The 18448-nt window shown below is 51.5% G+C and overlaps 3 protein-coding genes across 3 annotated transcripts in view; 2 read left to right on the forward strand and 1 right to left on the reverse strand.

The window, feature by feature from the left end:
• The window catches only part of VPS11 (VPS11 core subunit of CORVET and HOPS complexes), an 8426-nt gene extending 7378 nt beyond the window's left edge, over positions 1-1048 (reverse strand). Inside the window, exons 1-3 of the mRNA XM_015812883.1 lie at positions 895-1048; positions 636-775; positions 108-243 (exon numbers count right to left, since the gene is read on the reverse strand). Of these exons, the coding sequence (XP_015668369.1) occupies positions 108-243; positions 636-775; positions 895-1048 (430 nt within the window). The remainder of the gene's footprint in view (positions 1-107; positions 244-635; positions 776-894) is intronic.
• A 439-nt stretch (positions 1049-1487) lies between these two features.
• Positions 1488-13188, forward strand: HYOU1 (hypoxia up-regulated 1). Its single transcript, XM_015812909.2, has 24 exons — positions 1488-1533; positions 1855-1948; positions 2097-2175; positions 3248-3402; positions 3670-3746; positions 4352-4533; positions 5119-5234; positions 5437-5620; positions 5777-5911; positions 6173-6255; positions 6509-6641; positions 6753-6940; positions 7247-7385; positions 7658-7718; positions 7868-7950; positions 8154-8327; positions 8739-8926; positions 9051-9138; positions 9332-9454; positions 10049-10182; positions 10646-10730; positions 11241-11487; positions 11672-11755; positions 12615-13188. Exons 2-24 carry the CDS (start codon positions 1869-1871, stop codon positions 12674-12676), a joined length of 2880 nt encoding a protein of 959 aa, XP_015668395.2. The 5' UTR covers positions 1488-1533; positions 1855-1868; the 3' UTR covers positions 12677-13188.
• Positions 13189-14325: 1137 nt separating this feature from the next.
• The window catches only part of SLC37A4 (solute carrier family 37 member 4), a 13020-nt gene continuing 8897 nt past the window's right edge, over positions 14326-18448 (forward strand). The window contains exon 1 of the mRNA XM_015812910.1: positions 14326-14363. The gene's annotated coding sequence lies outside the window, so the exon portion shown is untranslated. The remainder of the gene's footprint in view (positions 14364-18448) is intronic.

Here is an 18448-nt window from a genome sequence, read left to right on the forward strand (position 1 = left end):
TAAATAATAATAAATAATAATAAAAATACTTTTGCAGACTGCCTCCCCAAGCATTCCCAGTTCACTTTCCAATTCATGTTTGGAATACACAATAGCAACTTAGTTACCAATAGCCATGAAGTTGAGATTTTCATGGACGGTGATGCAGGATACCAGTGTGAGTTTGTTGCCTTGTATTGCAGGGAAAATCCTGGTGCACTGAGGTGTCCCACCATCGCGTTTCTCTAAATTCCAGACTTTGACCTACAAACAACCACAAAGAGACTGTTGGATTGGTAAGTTTTGTACTAGGTTGCTTAGCTTGTATATTTTGCAATCATAACACCTCCTTTTAACTGTATCCTTCTTGCTTTATATTGACTAGTTTTATTACTCTCTCTGGGGACAGGATAATAGACCTTGCTTCTGTGGAAGTTAGAGCAACGGATAAAAGCCTAGAGGATTTTAGAGGTGGAACGGGTTCATATCAAATCAATTGCAAGAAGATGCAGAAGTCCATAGAGAAGCGACTTCAAAAGGAAATCTCTTGACTAGCAGAGAGATCACAAATTAAATAAAGACAAGTAGCACCTGCAAAAAAGCAGGTTTCCAATTCAGGGCAGCCAAACCAGGGTCGCTCTGAGTGCGGAGCTCACCAGGGGATTGATCCCTTCCTCCTCCTCGCCCACCGACACCAGGATGCTGTGCTGCTTCAGCTGGAAGAGGTGCGTCACCCGCAGCTTGTAGGCCTGGAAGCTGCTCAAGTCCAAGGAGCGCGGCAGGAACCATATCTGCCCTTCCCAATGTGCGCTGAGGTTAAGGGGCCTCCACAGAAGGGCGCCCGACGCCACTCGCCTCCCCTTTCGGCCGCCGCGCCCGCGCCCGGCCCCCAGCCCCTGCAGCGCCCCGCGCTACACAGCCACGGAAGGATATCCCCGAAAACGAGGCTGCCCCGGCCCGAGTCGCAGACCACGATGCCCGGAGGGAGCAGCACCAAGTTCCCGCCGGAGTCCGTCAACGGCTCCCGGTCGAAAAAAGCAAAACGCCGCCACTGCAGGTAGGCAGCCATTTGGCAGAAGGCGGGCAGAGGGCGGGCTCTCCGGCGGGCGGATGACGGACAGCCACTTCCGCAAGCCTGACGCCCCGCCGCGGGGACTCTTGGGGGCTGAAGTTCGCCGAGGCCACGCCCCATGATGCTCCTCCGGCGGGGGCGGGCGCGAGAGAAGCCCGCCCCCAGAGGCCGGGGACGTGGACCAATGGCGGCGCGTGGCGGGTGGCCTCTCCAATGAGCGCTCGCCGCGTCTACTTGAAGGCGCGTCGCTCTCGCCGCGGAAGGAGTAACTCGGCCGAGGGAGACACGCCGCGCCGGCCGCGGACATCGCACGGGACCCGCTTGCTCCACGCCCCGCCGCGACCGCCGCGCGCCCCGCAGGCTGTAGAAGAAGCCGAGCCGGCCGCGCTTCGTCAGGATGGCTCCCGCGCCCCGTCAGCCCTGCCTGCCGCTCCTCGGCCGCCTCGTCCTAGCGGCGCTGGCTTGCCTGCCCCCGCTCTCCGGTGAGCGTCTCCGCGACAGCCGGAGGCGGTTCCTTCCCCAGGCCCGCCTGCGAGAGGGGCTCCGGGGGGTCCTCCCAGCGGGACGACCGGGGGACCGGCCCCTTGCTTGCTCCGCCGGGAGGCCGCAGCCGCGCTGCTTCTGGCGGCGCCCGAAGGGCGACCCGAACCGTCGCAGGCCGCTACGGCGCTCGGCGGGAGGGTGCGGGCGAGGCGGGGATAAGTTTAAGCCCGGCTCCTCGGGGCTGAGATTTGGGGCGTTCTCCGATCGGGCCGCGACGTTCTTTGGCGAAGAGCTGACCCGGAGAGGCTTTTGTGCCGCAGATTCCTTGGCTGTGATGTCGGTGGACCTGGGGAGCGAATCCATGAAGATCGCTCTGGTCAAGCCTGGGGTCCCCATGGAGATCGTCTTAAACAAGTGAGTGGCTTGGCTCTCGCTCTGTGGGGAACGTCTCCCTCTTGTGAGGCTGGTGCTTCAGCCTGCAGGTTCTGGGGAGGCTCCTTGTAGAAGGTGTCTTGCTTTGCTCAGGGAGACTTACTGGCGTGACTCGCCTGCCTTGCTTTAGGGAGTCTCGAAGGAAAACCCCAGTAGCCTTGGCCCTGAAGGAGAACGAGCGCCTCTTTGGTGAAAGCGCAGTGGGAGTGGTAAGCCTTCAGATTCCCTTTCCTGTGTGCCCTTTTCTCTTTTTCTTTCAATCAGTTCTATTTATTTCTCAATGACTCTTGAATTGAATTTGTGCTATTTCAGCCCTTCCTCTATTGTTCTTTTTTTTCCACGCCCTCCAGTCATTAAGCAGCTCGCAGGTTCTCATTGCCTTTTGGATTATTCACACTGCAAAATGCAGAGAGGTTTTGCATTTTGAAATAGCTCTGTTTGAGTTTTATTGTGAGAAAAAACATTGCTGCTGCGTAGGTAGGTAGATAGAAAGATAGATAGATAACCTTTATTGTCATTTTTACTGTGGGCACAATGGCACACATTAAAAATGAAATTTAGTTGCTTGCTCTCATAACACATTTAAACATCCTATATACAACATATGCATAGACCTACACCAGTGGTGGCGAACCTATGGCACGGGTGCCAGAGGCGGCACTCAGAGCCCTCTCTGTGGGCACGCACGCTGTCGCTCCAGCCCTAAGCCTTCAGCTGGGTTTTATAAAACCTTTTCGCTTTAGGCCTCCGCTGCCGGGTGCAAAAAAAAAAGGTTCAACCAATCTATCAATTTCAACTTCTTGCGGGGAAAAAAAAGATCTTGCAAAGTTGGAATTGATTGTTTGAACTTTGTAGTCCCACCCAGTCTGCCATTACCACCGCAGCCACGCCCACCCAATGGGCCACACACACCCAATGGGCCACACCCAGCCAATGGGCCACACCCACCCGGCACCCGACGATGCATAAGTGGGTTTTGGGTTGCAGTTTGGGCACTCGGTCTCTAAAAGGTTCGCCATCACTGACCTACACCCTTACATATAAGTAACGTATAAATATTAATCACTGTCCATCTTGAATATATAACGGAAGGAGGACGCTTTAGAGTTCACAAGGTTAATACTGCATGGAACAAAACTGACTGAATCTGGATGTTCTGCTTCAGATACCACGGAACCTCCTCCCAGAAGGTAACAAGGAAAACAGGTCATGAAGAGGGTGTGTAGTGTCCCAGACAATCTTACATGTAGCATTGCGTGTTGTGATGCTTTTATTTTACAGACTATCAAAACTCCAAAGGTCGCATTCCGCTATTTCCAAGACCTTCTGGGCAAACATTTTGACAACCCCCAAGTGACTCAGTACCAGTCATGGTTCCCAGAGCATCAGCTAGAGAAAGATGCAAGGAGGGAGACGGTCATCATTAGGCTCTCCGAGTGAGTATCCATAGACAGTGTCTCTTGCACTGCTCAGACACAATAGCCAAGTAGTAGCCAAGTAGAGTCACAGAGTCTTCTACCTCCTGGAAATGAGTCCTGTGCTTTACTTTATTTTTTTCCTTCTGGGCATTGATCATGTGTACCAAATGTCTGTTGGAAGACACCTTATCATTATTCAAGGAGTGGGATTTGAACCATTTGCAGTTGTCATATGGATAGAATCTATAAGCATCTTTAAGGGGACTCGATTGTTTTTCTTTGCAGCAAGTTGCAATATTCTCCAGAAGAGATGCTGGGTATGGTCCTGAATTATTCTCGGGCACTGGCTGAGGACTTTGCAGGTTGGAATCGCTTTTGTGTATACATTGAAGCATGAGAATTTATTTTTGGGAATAGATGCTGGTAAAAGGCTGGGGAAGTGATTCTCCAGATGGTGTTAAGTTTTTTTCTGTTAGTCCCATCTAACAGTAGGGAGCAATGAGATTAGAGTGCAATAATAGATTGCTTCCCAAGCTTTTTCCCCTGAAATGTTAGCAGGAGGAGATGGAAACATGGAGAGACAAGTATTTTCAGGGTCAATCACATCCCTTTGCAAAGTGCAATCTTCTAGAAATGGGGATGGTTCTTACCTTGCTAATTTTTAAATCATTCTTCTGGAGGACATTTGGGGTGTGCAATTAGTTTTAACATAATTTTAACTTTGTTGCAAGCTTTTGACAGGAACTTATCAAAAATGCTGCAAGCATTGCATAATTCTAGATCTTTGTTTTATTGTTGATAACTTTTGAGTTGCTTTTAGCAATAATGTGTTAGCTGGCTAGTATGTTGCTGAAATGAGATTAGTGTTGTAAATAAATCCATTTTAAAAGTTACATATTGCCCGCAAATGAAATAAATGAAGGTACTTGAACTGTGAGCTAACTGGCTGCTTTCACTGCTCCTTCAGAGCAACCAGTCAAAGATGCAGTAATCACCATTCCTGCATACTTCAACCAAGCAGAGAGGAGAGCCGTTCTGCATGCAGCCAAAATGGCTGATCTCAAGGTTCTGCAGCTCATCAATGATAACACTGCCGTGGCCTTGAACTATGGCGTCTTCCGGAGGAAAGACATCAATGCCACAGCTCAGGTGGTTTTGGCCAGGAAGGTTGGTGGGTTGGGACAAACTGGATGGTGCATTATTCAGAAAGAACGGTCTCTTTCCCAGTTTCAAGATGAAGCTTTTGTTGATTTATTGATTATGTGCCATCAGGATAGTGTTGACTCTTAGCAACCACAGAAATAGATTTTTTTCAGGACGGTCCGTTCCCAACCTGGTCCTTCAGGCCTTCTGATAGTACACCCATTGTCACAAATTGAGTCCATCCCACCTTGCTGCTGATTGTCATCCTCTTTTCTTTCCTTCTGCCTTTCTCAGCTTTGTGGACAGCCTGCTTCTTTTTGTAAACTGAGGGTCCACAGTTTTCACGATCCTATAAAGGAATCAAGACTGTAAGAGCCAGCAAAGTAGAAATACCACATGTTAAATGGTAGTTTAGGAATAGAGGCCTCTAGGGGTTTCTGGGCCCTGTCCACGGGGCGTGGCAGTAGAGAAGGAACCAGGCTGGGCAGGCTACAGTCTGACTTGCTGGTATCCTTTTCCTAGAGGAGGCAGAGGAGTCATTCTGAATGCCTCTTCCAGGGCCTTTGAACTGCAACCTTTTTCTCTTTTCAGAACATCATGTTCTACGACATGGGGGCAAGCAGTACCGTCTGCACCATCGTGACCTACCAAACTCTGAAGACCAAGGACTCGGGGGTCCAACCTCAGCTGCAGATCAGGGGGGTTGGGTAAGAAAGAATTTATGTTTGGAATCTTATCTCTCATTTTTCTGGCAAGTCGGAAGGAAAGAGATGTGCAAATGAGTCAGAAGTTGGAGAGAAGGGAACAGAGGCCAAGCTTCATGAGGGGGGGGGAGTCAGAGGAGAGGGTTGGGATTATTTACAAGTAGCTTCTGCCTACGGCCTTCTGCCCGTGGCTGTTTTTGCTCAGCTTTGATCGGACGCTGGGAGGGCTGCAGATGGAGTTGCGCCTTCGTGACCACCTAGCCAAGCTCTTCAATGAGCAGCATCCACGCAAGGATGTCCATCAGAATCTCCGTGCCATGGCCAAGCTACTGAAGGAAGCCAACCGAGTGAAAACAGTGCTGAGTGCCAATGTGGACCACACGGCCCAGGTAGGTGGTGCCCAGAGCTCTCGACTGCCCCCAGACACCAGGAGCCTGAGGTGATGGTGGCTTTGAGAAGAATGGGAGCCGCCCATGCCAGTTCTTCGGCCGGAGGATTTGAAGTGGTGAGTTGGGGGCTCTCAAGTTCTCTTTTTTTCTTTCCAGGTTGAGGGTCTATTAGATGACATCGATTTCAAGGCCAAAGTTTCACGACAAGAGTTTGAGAATCTGTGTTCTGACTTGTTCGAGCGGGTGGCAGGACCCGTCCGGCAGGCCCTCAGTAGCGCTGAGATGAGCCTGGTAGGTACAGGAGCCGTGGGAAGCAGCCTTTGGGAGTTGCAGGGCTCCACCAGTTATTAGCAGATGAAACGGAGCAGGATTGCACGGCAACTGCTCCTTCATTTTATTAATTGGAATGTTCTTATTTTTGAGTTCGCACCTTAGTTAGAAATACATAATAATGAAAGTGCTGCTGACCACCCCAGAATTCCTCCCATCAGATAGCAAGACTCAGCCTGGCTCCTGAAACAGGCCCTGTCTCTTTCTCCCACTCACTTTCAGGATGAAATTGACCAAGTGATCCTCGTTGGAGGGGCTACCAGAGTGCCGAAGGTGCAGGAATTTCTGTTACAAGTAGTCGGCAAGTAAGGTTGCTTCCTTGGTCTCCTCCCTGCTGCCTTCTTAGATGGCTAAGCATAGACAGTCGCACCTCACCCAAGGCATCCATCCTGGGTTGTCCCGTTCAGTGCTTTCTCCTGGCTGTGTCTGCAGAGCTCCTGAGAGCCTTGGACTTGCAGGAACGGAGACTGAGGCCAGCTCTTTCCAGCTGGCTGAAGAGCACGGACCCTGGGGCTCTGCCATGCCCCCCCCCAGGCATTATCTCCGCTTCTTCTCCAGGGAAGAGCTAGGGAAGAACATCAATGCAGATGAGGCTGCTGCGATGGGTGCCGTCTATCAGGCAGCTGCTCTGAGCAAAGCCTTCAAGGTGAAGCCCTTCATTGTCCGTGATGCAGCCATGTACCCAATCCAGGTAAGGGGAGGTGGGGCCATCAGGGAAGTGCTGGCCTTTGGGGGATTGTGCTACTTTCCAGAGTGGCAAAGAGGGCAGGCAGGCTATCTCTTTCCCCTTTCCCTTCCACAGGTTGAGTTCACTCGGGAAGTTGAAGAGGGGGACGAGTCCAAGAGTCTGAAGCACAACCGGCGCATCCTCTTCCAGCGCATGGCACCGTATCCTCAACGCAAGGTGATCACCTTCAACCGCTACACAGATGACTTCGAATTCCAAGTCAACTATGCTGACATGGGCTTCCTGAGTGACAGTGACCTACGGTGAGGGCATTTTGGGGCCGGCTGTGGGAGTCCAGCCACTTTTGCCTGTGTAGCTCCCAGAGAAGAAGGATGCCTAAGACTTGGGCGGAAGCATCAGCCTCCACCTGATTTGCTTTCAGAGCTGGCGCCTTCACCTGGGCTCGACAGGGTGTGCCCCTCAGCTCCTTTTGGGACCTGGGGGGAACAACTGAGGAAAAACATCCTTGCCTGGCTTGCGTTGGGGTTGGCATCTCAGTGGCAGAGCTGAGAATGAGGCTGCAGGATGAGGAGGGGCCTCACTGCTCACCGATCTCCATCTTGCTGCAGAGCTTTTGGGTCCCTGAACCTCACAAAGGTGAAGCTGCGCGGGGTGGGCGAGAGCTTCAAGAAACACCTGGATTACGAATCCAAAGGCATTAAGGCTCATTTCAGTATGGATGAGAGTGGCGTGCTGAGTCTCGATCGGGTAAGTCAAGAGGGCCGCAGAATGTGTCATGTTAAACTGAGCATGTAAGTCATGTTGGTTACATTTTTTCTATTGTGATCTACTTTGTGAAAGCTTTCACTATGGTTTTCGTGTGTTTATTTTTTCAAAATGACAGGAAACCCTCCTGTCACCCTTCAGCAGTCATGACTGGGTAGGGCTTCAAAGGCCAGGGCCCCCAGGTTGCCCATACCTGCTGCTGAGCCTGCAGCTCCAGCCCACATTACAGATGCATTTTTCCTGCCCTCTTCCAGGTGGAATCTGTATTTGAGACAGTGGTAGAGGAGAAACCAGAAGAGGAATCCACACTCACCAGTAAGACCTTCGGTTTAGGAGCAACCCCTGGGCTTTGTGCATGGTTGGGCCAGGGGACAGCAGGAGCTTTGCCTCACTTGCCCCTTAGCTCCAGCCAAGACTCGGCCTTGTCTGAAGCCGTCCTGAGGTTTGTTTCGTCTTCCGGGCAGAACTTGGAAACACCATCTCCAGCCTGTTTGGAGGAGGCAGCCCTGGGCCAGAAGCCCTTAAGAACGTGACTGAGGCTGTTCATGTGAGTAAGGAACTGGGGTGGAGTTACTATCAGCAAAGGGTGGGTATGGTGGGGATTCATAGCACCCTGGATTTTGCATGGGGCTATATGGTCTTCATTGGCCATGGGTTTTATGTGGCTTGGGCTGGGCCTCCCGGGTCATGGCTGAGCCGTGTGGCTTTGCAGAAGTGTTCCCAGGGACCCTTGTGGTTTTCCACCCCCAGGAGGAGGAAGAGGCTCAAGCAGAGCTTGGGAGAGATGGCCAGAAGGACCATGCTGGGCCTGCTACTGAGGAGGATGAGAAGCAGCCGCCCATGACTCAGGAGAAACCTGCCAGAGAGGCTTCTGCCACTGAGGAGGACCAGCAGGAGGAGGGTGGAGGAAAGGGAGGGTCCAAGGTGAGGCCTCCTGGGTTTTTTTTGGCAGGGAGGGGTGGGAGATTTGTGGTTAACGAGCATCATGCTCCAAAAGGAGCAGGGCCACTGGTGTCTCCCCGAACTGTATCACGTTTCATCCATGGGCTTGTTGAATCCTTGTCTCCCCTTGGTCTCTGCGATGGTTGTTATCAATACGCATTGACTCTCAAACTGCAGACACTTCTGTGGCCTGACTGGCCCCACAAGGAGAGACTGCCCCCCCATAAGTGACATCATAAGTGACATCATCTGCCCCCCCATAAGTGACCCAGTGAAGCAGGATTCATTGGAGCAATTTGTTCTGTTGACTTAATCTCAGAGGCAGAATAGGACCTCACCGGCCTCTGGCAAAAGGAAAACTGAGCAGCTGGAAACATTTTTGCTCCAATCTAGGAAACCGCAGATAAAGCAGAGGCTGGAAAGGGGGAGGACCCTGTGAAAAGCCCTGAGAAGGCAGCTGTGGTGGAGGAGGAGGAGAAGAAGGCCAAGAAGCAGAGGCTGGTGGAGGAGATTGCAGTGGAGCTAGATGTGCACGATGTGCTGGAGCTGCTGCCAGAAGAGCTGCAAAGCTCCAGCCTGAAGTAGGCATGGGGGGTGGTCTCCCTTGGGGTCAGCCCCACAGGAAGAAGCTCCCCACCCCCCACCCCGGCCTTTTGGGAAATGGGCAATCTGGTACTTTGCCCTTCTAATCTCTCCCAACATCAGGTTGCAGGAGCTGACCAAAAGGGACCTGGAGAAGCATGAGAGGGAGAAGTCAGCTAACAGCCTTGAGGCCTTTGTTTTTGAGACCCAGGTACGACGTTGTTCAGAGCAGCCTGGCCACAGCTAAGCCTCATGTGAGAGCTGACAGATCTCCTCTGAAGCTGTCAAGCAGCAGAGATCCCTTGGCCAGCCAGGAGGAAATATGGACAGCTGCTTGAGGCACGTTCCCCAGGTGTCGTCAGAGGTGGTTCTTTAGAAAAATGAGTCCCTCTCGTGCTTTTCAGGACAAGCTCTATCAGGAGGAGTACCAGTTTGTTGCAACTGAAGAAGAAAGGGAGGAAATATCCAGGAAACTGAGTGAAGCTTCCAGCTGGATGGAAGACGAGGGCTATGCAGCCCCAACAAAGGTTAGATGTCACCAATGTAAAGCTGAGAAAGAACCAGTTGGTGGCTCTGGGAGGCTGGACCACATGTGCACCTCCAGAGGCTTCTGGGTTGCAGTTCCCAGCTTCCCCGTTACTGGCCATGTTGGTGGGGGCGGATGAAACTGGGAGTTCAGCAGTACCTTGAAATTGTAGCTGACAGGGTGGGGGTGTTTTGTAGGCCCTTGTCGGCAGCTCGTTGGAAAAGACTGCATTGCCTTAGCACAGGGTTGGTCAATCAGGGCAGCAGCCTGGCACGTGGCTGATTGTTTCTTGCCAGCTCCTCCTTGATTCAGTGTTTCACTCGGTTGCCACAAATAGCCCCATACATGAGGTCACTATTACTGGCACACATTTGACCAGCTCTCCTGGCGTTCATGTTTTCTTCATGTTCTGATGAGCAGTGATGCTCACTGAGACGTGGTCCATTAATCATAGTCTAACTGCTGGGTTAGTTTCCACATGGATCCCTCTGGCTTGTGAGGGTGGCTCCTGCAATTCCTGAGCTCCTGCCATACCAGAAACCCTCCAAGGATGACTTTGTGCCAGGCTCCATTTCCTCTCTCTTGCGATTCCCAGGAGCTGAAGGAGAAGCTTTTGGAGCTGAGGAGGGTGTGCCGGAGCCTCTTCTTCCGGGTGGAGGAGAGAAGGAAGTGGCCAGACCGCCTGGCTGCCCTGGAGAGCCTGCTGAATCACTCCAGCATTTTCCTTAGGTAGGAAGGAGGCAGGCCAGGGAGAGGATGAGGGCCCCTAGACCTCCCCCCCCCTTGGGAGAATCTTCAGCTTCTGCAGCTGGGATTGTACATGTCAAAGTGCCCAAGAGGTAGTCGGAGACAAGGCCTTGCAGCTTTTCACTCCTTCCATAGTGTTTCATGAATTGTGGAGCATCTTTGATTCTGTGAGTAGAAGCTAGAAAAGAGATTTCTGGGAAAGACTTCCGATTGAGGGGCCTCTGATTGCTGAGTTAAATGGAACTGCAGTTTTATTAGCAAAAATGGAGAGTGTGCTCTGAAGTCCAGCCTGGTGGCTTGAAAGAAGTTCCTCCCAGGAGGGAAGATTCTTCCCAGCACCAGCTGCCCTCTCCCTGGTGCAGTTGAGGGCTGCCTGGAGCGGGAGTTGCCATCTGCGCCTGAGTTATGCTTCAGGCAGGCTGAACCCCTTTCCTGCTCCTTTCAGGGGGGCCCGAATGATCCCAGAGCCTGATCAGGTATTCACCGAGATCGAGCTGAGCACTTTGGAGAAGGCTATCAAGGAGACAGAGGTAACTGCAACCACAGGAGGTGCCCACAATGTTGGGGGTTCCTGTCCCAGCGAAAGGGGGCATCTTTGGAGAGCCCACAAAAAAGGAGCGGCGCAATAGCTGCCTATGCAGCAGAAGACAGACTTGGGTGTGAGAGCCGCACTTAATCCCAAAAACCACAGACAGCTTCTGCTCCAGGACCTGTTAGCTCTTCCTATCTTCCAGTTCCTCCTTTGGGGCAGGAGGTCAATTTCCCAAGGTCACTTCACTGTGTGTGTGGGGGGGGGGGGAAGAATCTCCACGCAGCCTAACCAGGAATTGTGGCCAGTCAGATTCCTCAGGTGGCCCTGTTGAATTCTAGTCTCCTCGGCCTTTATTATACGAAATGGTAAAAGGCGGCTGTAATGTCCCTCAGGAGGGGCTCTGGGAGGATCTCCATGCTGGTGTACCCAAGGTGAGGAAGTGGCTTCTTAGGCAGAAAGCAGCCAGCAGTAAGCGGCCGGGAAATGAGTGCCAGTTCCCTTTTCTCAGGTGTGGAAGAACGAGACGCTGGCCGAGCAGAACAAGCTGCCCCCCACCGCCAAGCCTGTTCTGCTTTCCAAGGACATTGAGATGAAGATCGCAGGCTTGGACCGTGAGGTGCAGTATCTTCTCAATAAGGCCAAGTTCTCCAAGCCCAGGAAGAGGGAGAACGCTACAAGAGCAGAAACCAGCAGGAACGCCACTGGGTCCCCGGAGAATGGCAAGGCTGCTCCTCCCAAGCAGGAGACTCGGGAAGGTGAGCAGGCCTTCTGGCAGGTGTTGCCTGCCTCTGGATGCCTGGACTGGAGCCAGAGCAGTCCTCGGAAGCCCCCTGGGTGCCCTTTGCTAGGCTGCACGTTGGGAATGGAAACGAGGGAGGGAGAGCTGCCTTCAGTGCAAAAAGGTCTCTCCACAACTCTGTTTTTTTCTGCCAAGAGCAGATCAACTGGAAGATGCCAGTCCGGCCAAAGAGCCCCCGACGGAGAAGGAAACACCATTGGACAATGAGTTGGACCCAGACGGAGGTAAGGAAACCCTGCTGAAGGGGGAGGGCTGGAACTGGGTCGAGGAGGAGGAGGAGGAAGCCTTTCCTTGGTTTTTCCTTGTGTTACACTGGAGTCCTGGCACCGGCTTTCCAGGCAGAAGGTCCCCAAATTTGTCCAGGGCCACAAACGCTACAGCACCACAGTGGCATTCACCTGTAGTCCTCACTCACTGGCCACTTGCTCATCTACCAAATCAGTGGAGAAGCCAGCAGGGAAGGTCACAAGTTGCTCTGGTCAGTTTCCCTAGCCTCCTTGTGCTTGCACTGACCCACAGCCTCTTCTCAGCCATCCTGCCCTCATGCAGCACTGGACCCCGCTTCCCTTGACTTCTCTGCCCTTCTCCTTCCTGCGGCTCCCCCCCCTCCAGCACCCCCAGGCTCCTGACCTGGGTCTCCTGCCACTTCCCAGTTAATGGCCCATTTGCCTTGGAGTTAGGACAGCAGCTGGGGCTCCCTAAGCAGTTGGGGGGCCATGTGATGAGCCTTACGGCCACCTTGCTCAGTAAGAGCAGTCCCGGTCCCAAAGGCCATCGTAGCCCAAAGAGTTTACCTGTATCATTTCCAGCAGGGTTGACATTCTACAGAGATGATGGGAAAATAATGCTAGTTGAATGGATTTTGTGCAAAGCTGCTTAAGTGGGCTGGAACTTTCCATTAGCACCTGGCAGGGAGCTGGGCACAATCTGGACACTCGGAGTCCCAAGTGAGCACCTTGATTGGCCAGAGACCACGTGGGGGTGTGGACTGTCCTTCTGCGACAACAAAAGTCCAAGCAGGATGTTTCTGAGAATGATCCTTGCATCTGAACATTTAACTGATTGTTTTCATCTTTAATGTAGGCCCACAAACAGGTGAAACTCCAAAAACAAAAGAAGAGACAAGAAGTAATGATGAATTATAACACTTCCTCAAGTCCCTGTGTGCATCATCAACATCTATTTATTTACAGTTAATTTTACTGTTTTTATGATGGACATGGTTAGTGGAACATGGCACAAACTGATGACAAAATAGAATTGTATTTTTCCCCCTTTTTGTTTGGGGATTTTGTTCTTGCTCATTTGGAGATTTTGTGCTGTATCAACTCCTTTCTTTAAAGACGACTTTCAGCTCTTTGGAAATATTTGCGGTGTCTGACCCAGCTTTTTCCTGGGATCAGCATTTTTCAGCAATGGATTAAACCTACCTGGAATTCTCTAGGACACCGTACAGTTCATCTGCTCTGGGCTCTGCTTTTGATGCAGAAAGCAGGGCCTGGAGTGGCTGTCCTTACATGGAAAACTGAACATGGTATGCAGATTAAGCCTGCCTGAGAGGCTCCTTGGGCGTTTTGCTGCCGATGCTACTATCATTTTCCTTGTTCTGCAGCTCTGTGTCACAAAGTCAGATGAAACATAAATGGGTAGGCAGTAACAGTCTGAAAGAAGTCTTAAATGTTCGGTATTGTATCATGAGGAGGTAATATAAAATAGAACCACCCAGGAGGCAGGCCATCAACCCCCAGGCTGGCTGCTGACAAAGCAAGAGAGAGAACCAGTCTCCTCTGCCCTGCTTTCGGTTCACAATGCTGTGGCCAAGTTTTGCCTCATTCTGTAGTTTCAAGGGGTCTCTGCGCAACTCTGCTGCTGTTACGCAAGCTTCGGGTGCTTTTAGAGGGTGGGTGGTTATTCTTTGCTCTTAAAGGTTGCCCAGTCTGATTTCTGGTAATCACTTTAATAACTCTGGGCATGATTCTTAACTGGGCTTTTTTTTTTTTTTTGTCCCTTTGATAGAGGAGTAGGAAGTGGGTTACCAAGGCTGGCTGTTTCTGAGTATGTGCTTTTTTATTTGGGCAATTCATCTTGCTGCTGGGCTTTGAACTACTAAGGTGAGAAATGAAGCTTTTCCACAGTATGAAAAAAGTAGCCTTGCAGGAAAGCAGAGGAAGATCTACTTTCTCTGTTCATATTCTTCCCTCAAGAAATCTTCGTAGGGACAGGAAAGGAATATTCTGTATTTGTCGATGATGCCCAGCCTTGCACGGCTCAGAGCAAACACTTAGACTGAAATTCGTTCAGAAGTTTATATGTTGAGTTTCTCTAATTCTGTAGATTTCCCAGAGCGCAGCAGACGCCAAAAGCCAAAAGCCAACCGCATAGCGAGCGGAGGAGCAGGGAAGGTACGCCCCTCCGCTCGCCGGAGGTTTGGCAACCTGCCTCCGCGCCTTCCCCTGGGCGGAGCTGTCTGCAGGGGCTTCGCGGCTCTTGAAGCGCTCTTCTAAGGACTGCAACGCTTTCCGTGGAGCTGCTTCGGGCAGGGCGCGCGTTCGCCGGACAGTCCCGAGGAAGCCGCTGGAATCAGCGCCGCGGGTAGGCGGGGTCCCGTCGCCGAGCTGCCCCCGTGGTTCGCCGGCTTCCTCCAGAGGGAGGTGCCCGTGCAAGACGCATGCGCTCCCGCGGGCCTAGGGAAAAGGCACAGAATGGAGCAATTGCTCGGAACTTAGGAAGCAGCGATTGGATGGCTGGGGAATGACGTCCGCCCTGGCCAATGGGTGGCCGGCGGGGCGTCTCGGGCCTGGCGAGGAAGCGCGACTGTCTTCCGGCGGGGGGGTACGTAGGGCGGCGGCGGCGGCGGCGGCGGCGGCGTGGGGGGGGGGCGGGCGGGGGTCGAACTCGCGAGCAGCGACGGCCTCGGAGCAACTGCGGGCTATTTTGGCGCCTGGGCGACTCGTTGGGCTCTCCTGGGGCGAGCAGAGGGAGCCGCGGTTCTTCTTCGAATTCCGGAAGGCCCTTTTCCGCCCGCTCCCTGGGCTTCGCCGAACCTCCGCCAAGGGGGCCCCGAGTGGGCTCGTCGGAGCCTCCGGGCGGGCCGGCAGAAAAGGGCTCCTGGGTCTCAGAGCCCGGTTTGTTCTGTGCCGCGCCGGCGGGCGGTGCCTCCAGGCGCTGCGGAAGAAGCAGCAGCAGCAGCAGCCGGACGCGCCTCCTCCTCCGGTTCGGCCTGAAGCTCCCCCCCTCCGTTCTGGCGGGCCCTGCCCCGACCCGGGGGCAGCGTCGTTGCCCACGGACGCTTCGGCCTGGAGGCTGCTTTTTGAGGCCTTTGGGCAACCTGGGCAGAAGCCCCCGCGGCGGCTCTCCTGGCGGGCCCGGTTCGGAGTTATCTGCCCTCAAAAGATCCGGGATGGATCAGGGCCAGTTTTTCAAGGACGCCTTCAGGGACCATCCAGAATAGCGACCTGCTGCCTCTATTGTGGAGTTGCCCCTTCCCCCTGGCACCTCTGCTCTGCGAAAGAACTTGTCATCTCCAAAATACCTATCACAACACTACCAGTTTTAGAAACTAATTTTAGGTTGCCAGCTTGGTGCCACCAAGGTTCCCGTTCCATGAACACACATTTTCCACCTGATTTTCTCTACATTTTTGATCTTAGACTTCAATGGGAAGCTAACATCAGCCTCAAACACAGCCTGATTTATTACTACAAGTAAAATAAAAATTTGCAAATCAAGTTTCTGAAACCTGCACCAAAAAAAGAGAAATTAAAAGGTGGAGAGAAAAATTTAAGGCTCAAGGAATCTGGAGTTCTTTTTCTGAAATTTTTATGTTGCGGCTAATTAAGAATTTGCAGAATGGATACTGAAACAGACGGACACTAAACAAGGTGCCAGAACTGAAATAAAAGGAAATGTTTATTGAAATTGTCCCCATTGAAGCACCAGGAGTCCTTCCCCAATCTTCCATGATGAGCTCAAGTGATGGGGTGGTCTCTGAAGAGCCTGTTAGGTGTAATGGTTCTAGCCTAGAAAGCAGAAAACTCAGTTCTAATCTTGCCTCAGGTATGAAAGCTGGCTGGGTGACTTTGGGCTAGTCCCTCATAATCAAGCTGTGGGTAGGATTCCTCCATTTCAGTAGTGAAATAGTCTTTTAATCTTTTAATGGAGGCTGTATTTAGTAAGAGTCAACAAATATCCACCTCCAAAATTTCTAGTAGGTAAATTCACCACCCAGCTGTTTCAAGTTCTTTATTTTTTCCCTTTTATTATCATTTGAAGATCAAATCCATTTTCAAATAGCAAAAGTAAATACAATTGCAATGACAATTTTTGCCACAAGATGTCCTCAGTGGACTGTAAAATCTTTTTTCCAAGTTAATAAAATTTTGTCTCATTAGAAAAATAGAAAAAGAAAAAGAGATATCTCCAACATAATAAATAGAGTAATAATAATGTTCTATGATAGAAATTTTTTTTCAGGACCCTTAGGTATCCCAAAATTTAAATAGTCAATAAAAAGTTAACTATTTTATTTCTTTTGTCAAAGCTCTTTTTCCCAAGTACACAAATGCCGCTCTCTTAAAACAGGGAAGTAGTTCAAAGGCTTTTTACAGGAAAGTAATTAGGGCGAAGAGAGGGAAGGAAGGGTCTCACCCAGATTCACCACGGTGGTTCTTTATGCTTAGCTGTTCTTCTGACTTTTGGCTGGTGCGGCTGGGTGATCGGCCATTTTACTAGCCGATCTTCTCCGTTGTCCCTACGGAGCTAGCTCGGACTGCGAAACGGTGGTCGCCCCTCCAGGGTGACTTTTCGACCTGATAGGGGTCTACCGGTGGAGGGAAAGCAGCCAGCGAAGAGACAAGTCTGTCCGTACAACTGGGTGCGTCCTGATCCGGAACCGGAAGTCAGCATAGAGGTTGCTTTTGTTGGGCAACTTATATAGCACTGCAATCTTTTCCCCCCTCCATCCCAAGTTGCCTTGTTAGACATCAGCAAGGGAAGGCTACGTATTAATGAGGATTAAGTGTCCAGCAAATATGAGGTCCCTATTAAGTGTCCAGCAAATATGAGGTGCCTTTATGACAAAGAGGGAAAGAATTACCTAAGTGGGATTAGAGCAGAAAATACTACATTTTGCAAGAGCTAGCTTGTCTAAGCAGCCTCTCTTCCAGGTGTTAATTTAAAAAATCCAGGCCATTCAGAAGAAGAGGTAGTAAGTCAACAGGGAGACAAATTTTAGTACTTCTAAGGCTTCTTCCATTACTTACCCAGAGTTACATCAGTGGAAAGTGTTAAGTCCGGAGAATAATGGCGCTTGAGACGAAGCATTTCTAACAAGTCTTTATTCTCTGCTTCCATTCTACGAACAACCCAAGCAGAGGCACGAAGGCCTCTATTTATACCTTCTGATCCCCGGGCAAATTCAACCAATCATGAGGCGGTATTTTCCCGTCTTGCGCATGCGCACAAGGCCAGCACCACTCAAAATGCCCGGGACTCTTGCAACGTCCCGAGCCTGCTTTTGCAGGCTCAGGACACAACACCCCTTCCCCCTAGATGAAATAATACGGTGTCCACATGGATGCCATCATACTGATGGTTAAATAGTTAACTGATAAGTTAAGTTACACAGTGTGTGTATGATGTGGAACTGTTCCGTCATACAAGACCCAGTAGTCCCAACATCGTTTACATAGTGTCAACCAGTCAGAACCTCTAGTTCAGTGATTACAGTTCACCTGTTCACCTTACATAGTCAGCTAGGTATTTGGGAGGGCCTCTTACCCTGAGTGACCTTCTCGGACCTGGGAAGTTTGTATTATTTTTCCCGTTGCTTCTTGAACTAGGTGAGTTGCCCAGTGGATGACTGATGACTTCAGTTTGACTATCCTGTCCACCTCCAGTATTCGAGCAGTCAGAACCCTGTTGATCGCTAAACCTGGTTGACCTACCCTCTATGGAGTGCTCTAACCCCTCTGAACTCATTGCCGTGTTTCCTAGCGGAGTGAGGTTTTCCTGGCTCGTTTCTGTAGTGATAGGGTCAAGGGATGCCCTGTTAGCCCTGATGCGTGAAGACATCCTTCTATGAGCCATATCAGCACGGGACGTGTTTTCCCTTTGTTTTGCCTGCTCTCTTGCATGTTGTGAGTTGTGAGTATGCTCCCAGGTGTTCTCCGTGTCTGGAGTATTGTTTGTAAGGGGTGGGTAATTATTCTGCCACCGGTGGGACTCCCAGGCTGGAGTGTGTGTAGGGGTGTCTATGTACCCCTGTTCCCAAGAACTGCTACTTGAAGTACCTGTGAAACTTGGGTGTTTAGAACCCGTTTCACTCCCCACAGCCATCGTTGGCTGCTGAGTTTGATTCCCAGAATGCATTTCCCCTTCCTCCTCCCCCCCAAGAGGAGACTGAGAAGGAACCATAGGCGCATCCCGTCTCACACGTAGTTGATCAATGTGGCGGCGAAGAACGCGGCCGTCTGTCAGGGACACCTCGTAGGACAGAGGCCCCGAGACCTTGCAGACCACAGCCGGGACCCAGAGGTGGCCAGGCCCGTAATTCCTGGCCCAGACAGGATCACCTTCACGTAGGACCCATGGTGGGTGCGGCTGAGACACCTGTGCAGCTACACGTTCCGGATGCAGCCTGTCCAATTTAGTCACAAGCTAACGACCCCAACGGAGTTCGGCCGGGCACTTACCCGTGGCAGTGCACGGAGTAGTGGCAGATCATGTTGGTCCGAAGAAATCCCTGAAACTCAGTAGAAGTAAATTGAGGACCGTTATCCGACACTAGAACATCTGGCAACCCGTGTGCAGCAAAAATGTTTCTCAACACTTGAATGGTCTTGGCGGCTGTGGTAGAAGACACAGGCACGACCTCCAGCCATTTGGAATGGCTATCAACAACAACCAGGAAGAATTGA

This window comes from Protobothrops mucrosquamatus, unplaced genomic scaffold (genome assembly GCF_001527695.2).
Source record: "Protobothrops mucrosquamatus isolate PMUCROS unplaced genomic scaffold, P.Mucros_1.0 scaffold115, whole genome shotgun sequence".
In the NCBI taxonomy this organism is placed as follows: Eukaryota; Metazoa; Chordata; class Lepidosauria; order Squamata; family Viperidae; genus Protobothrops; species Protobothrops mucrosquamatus.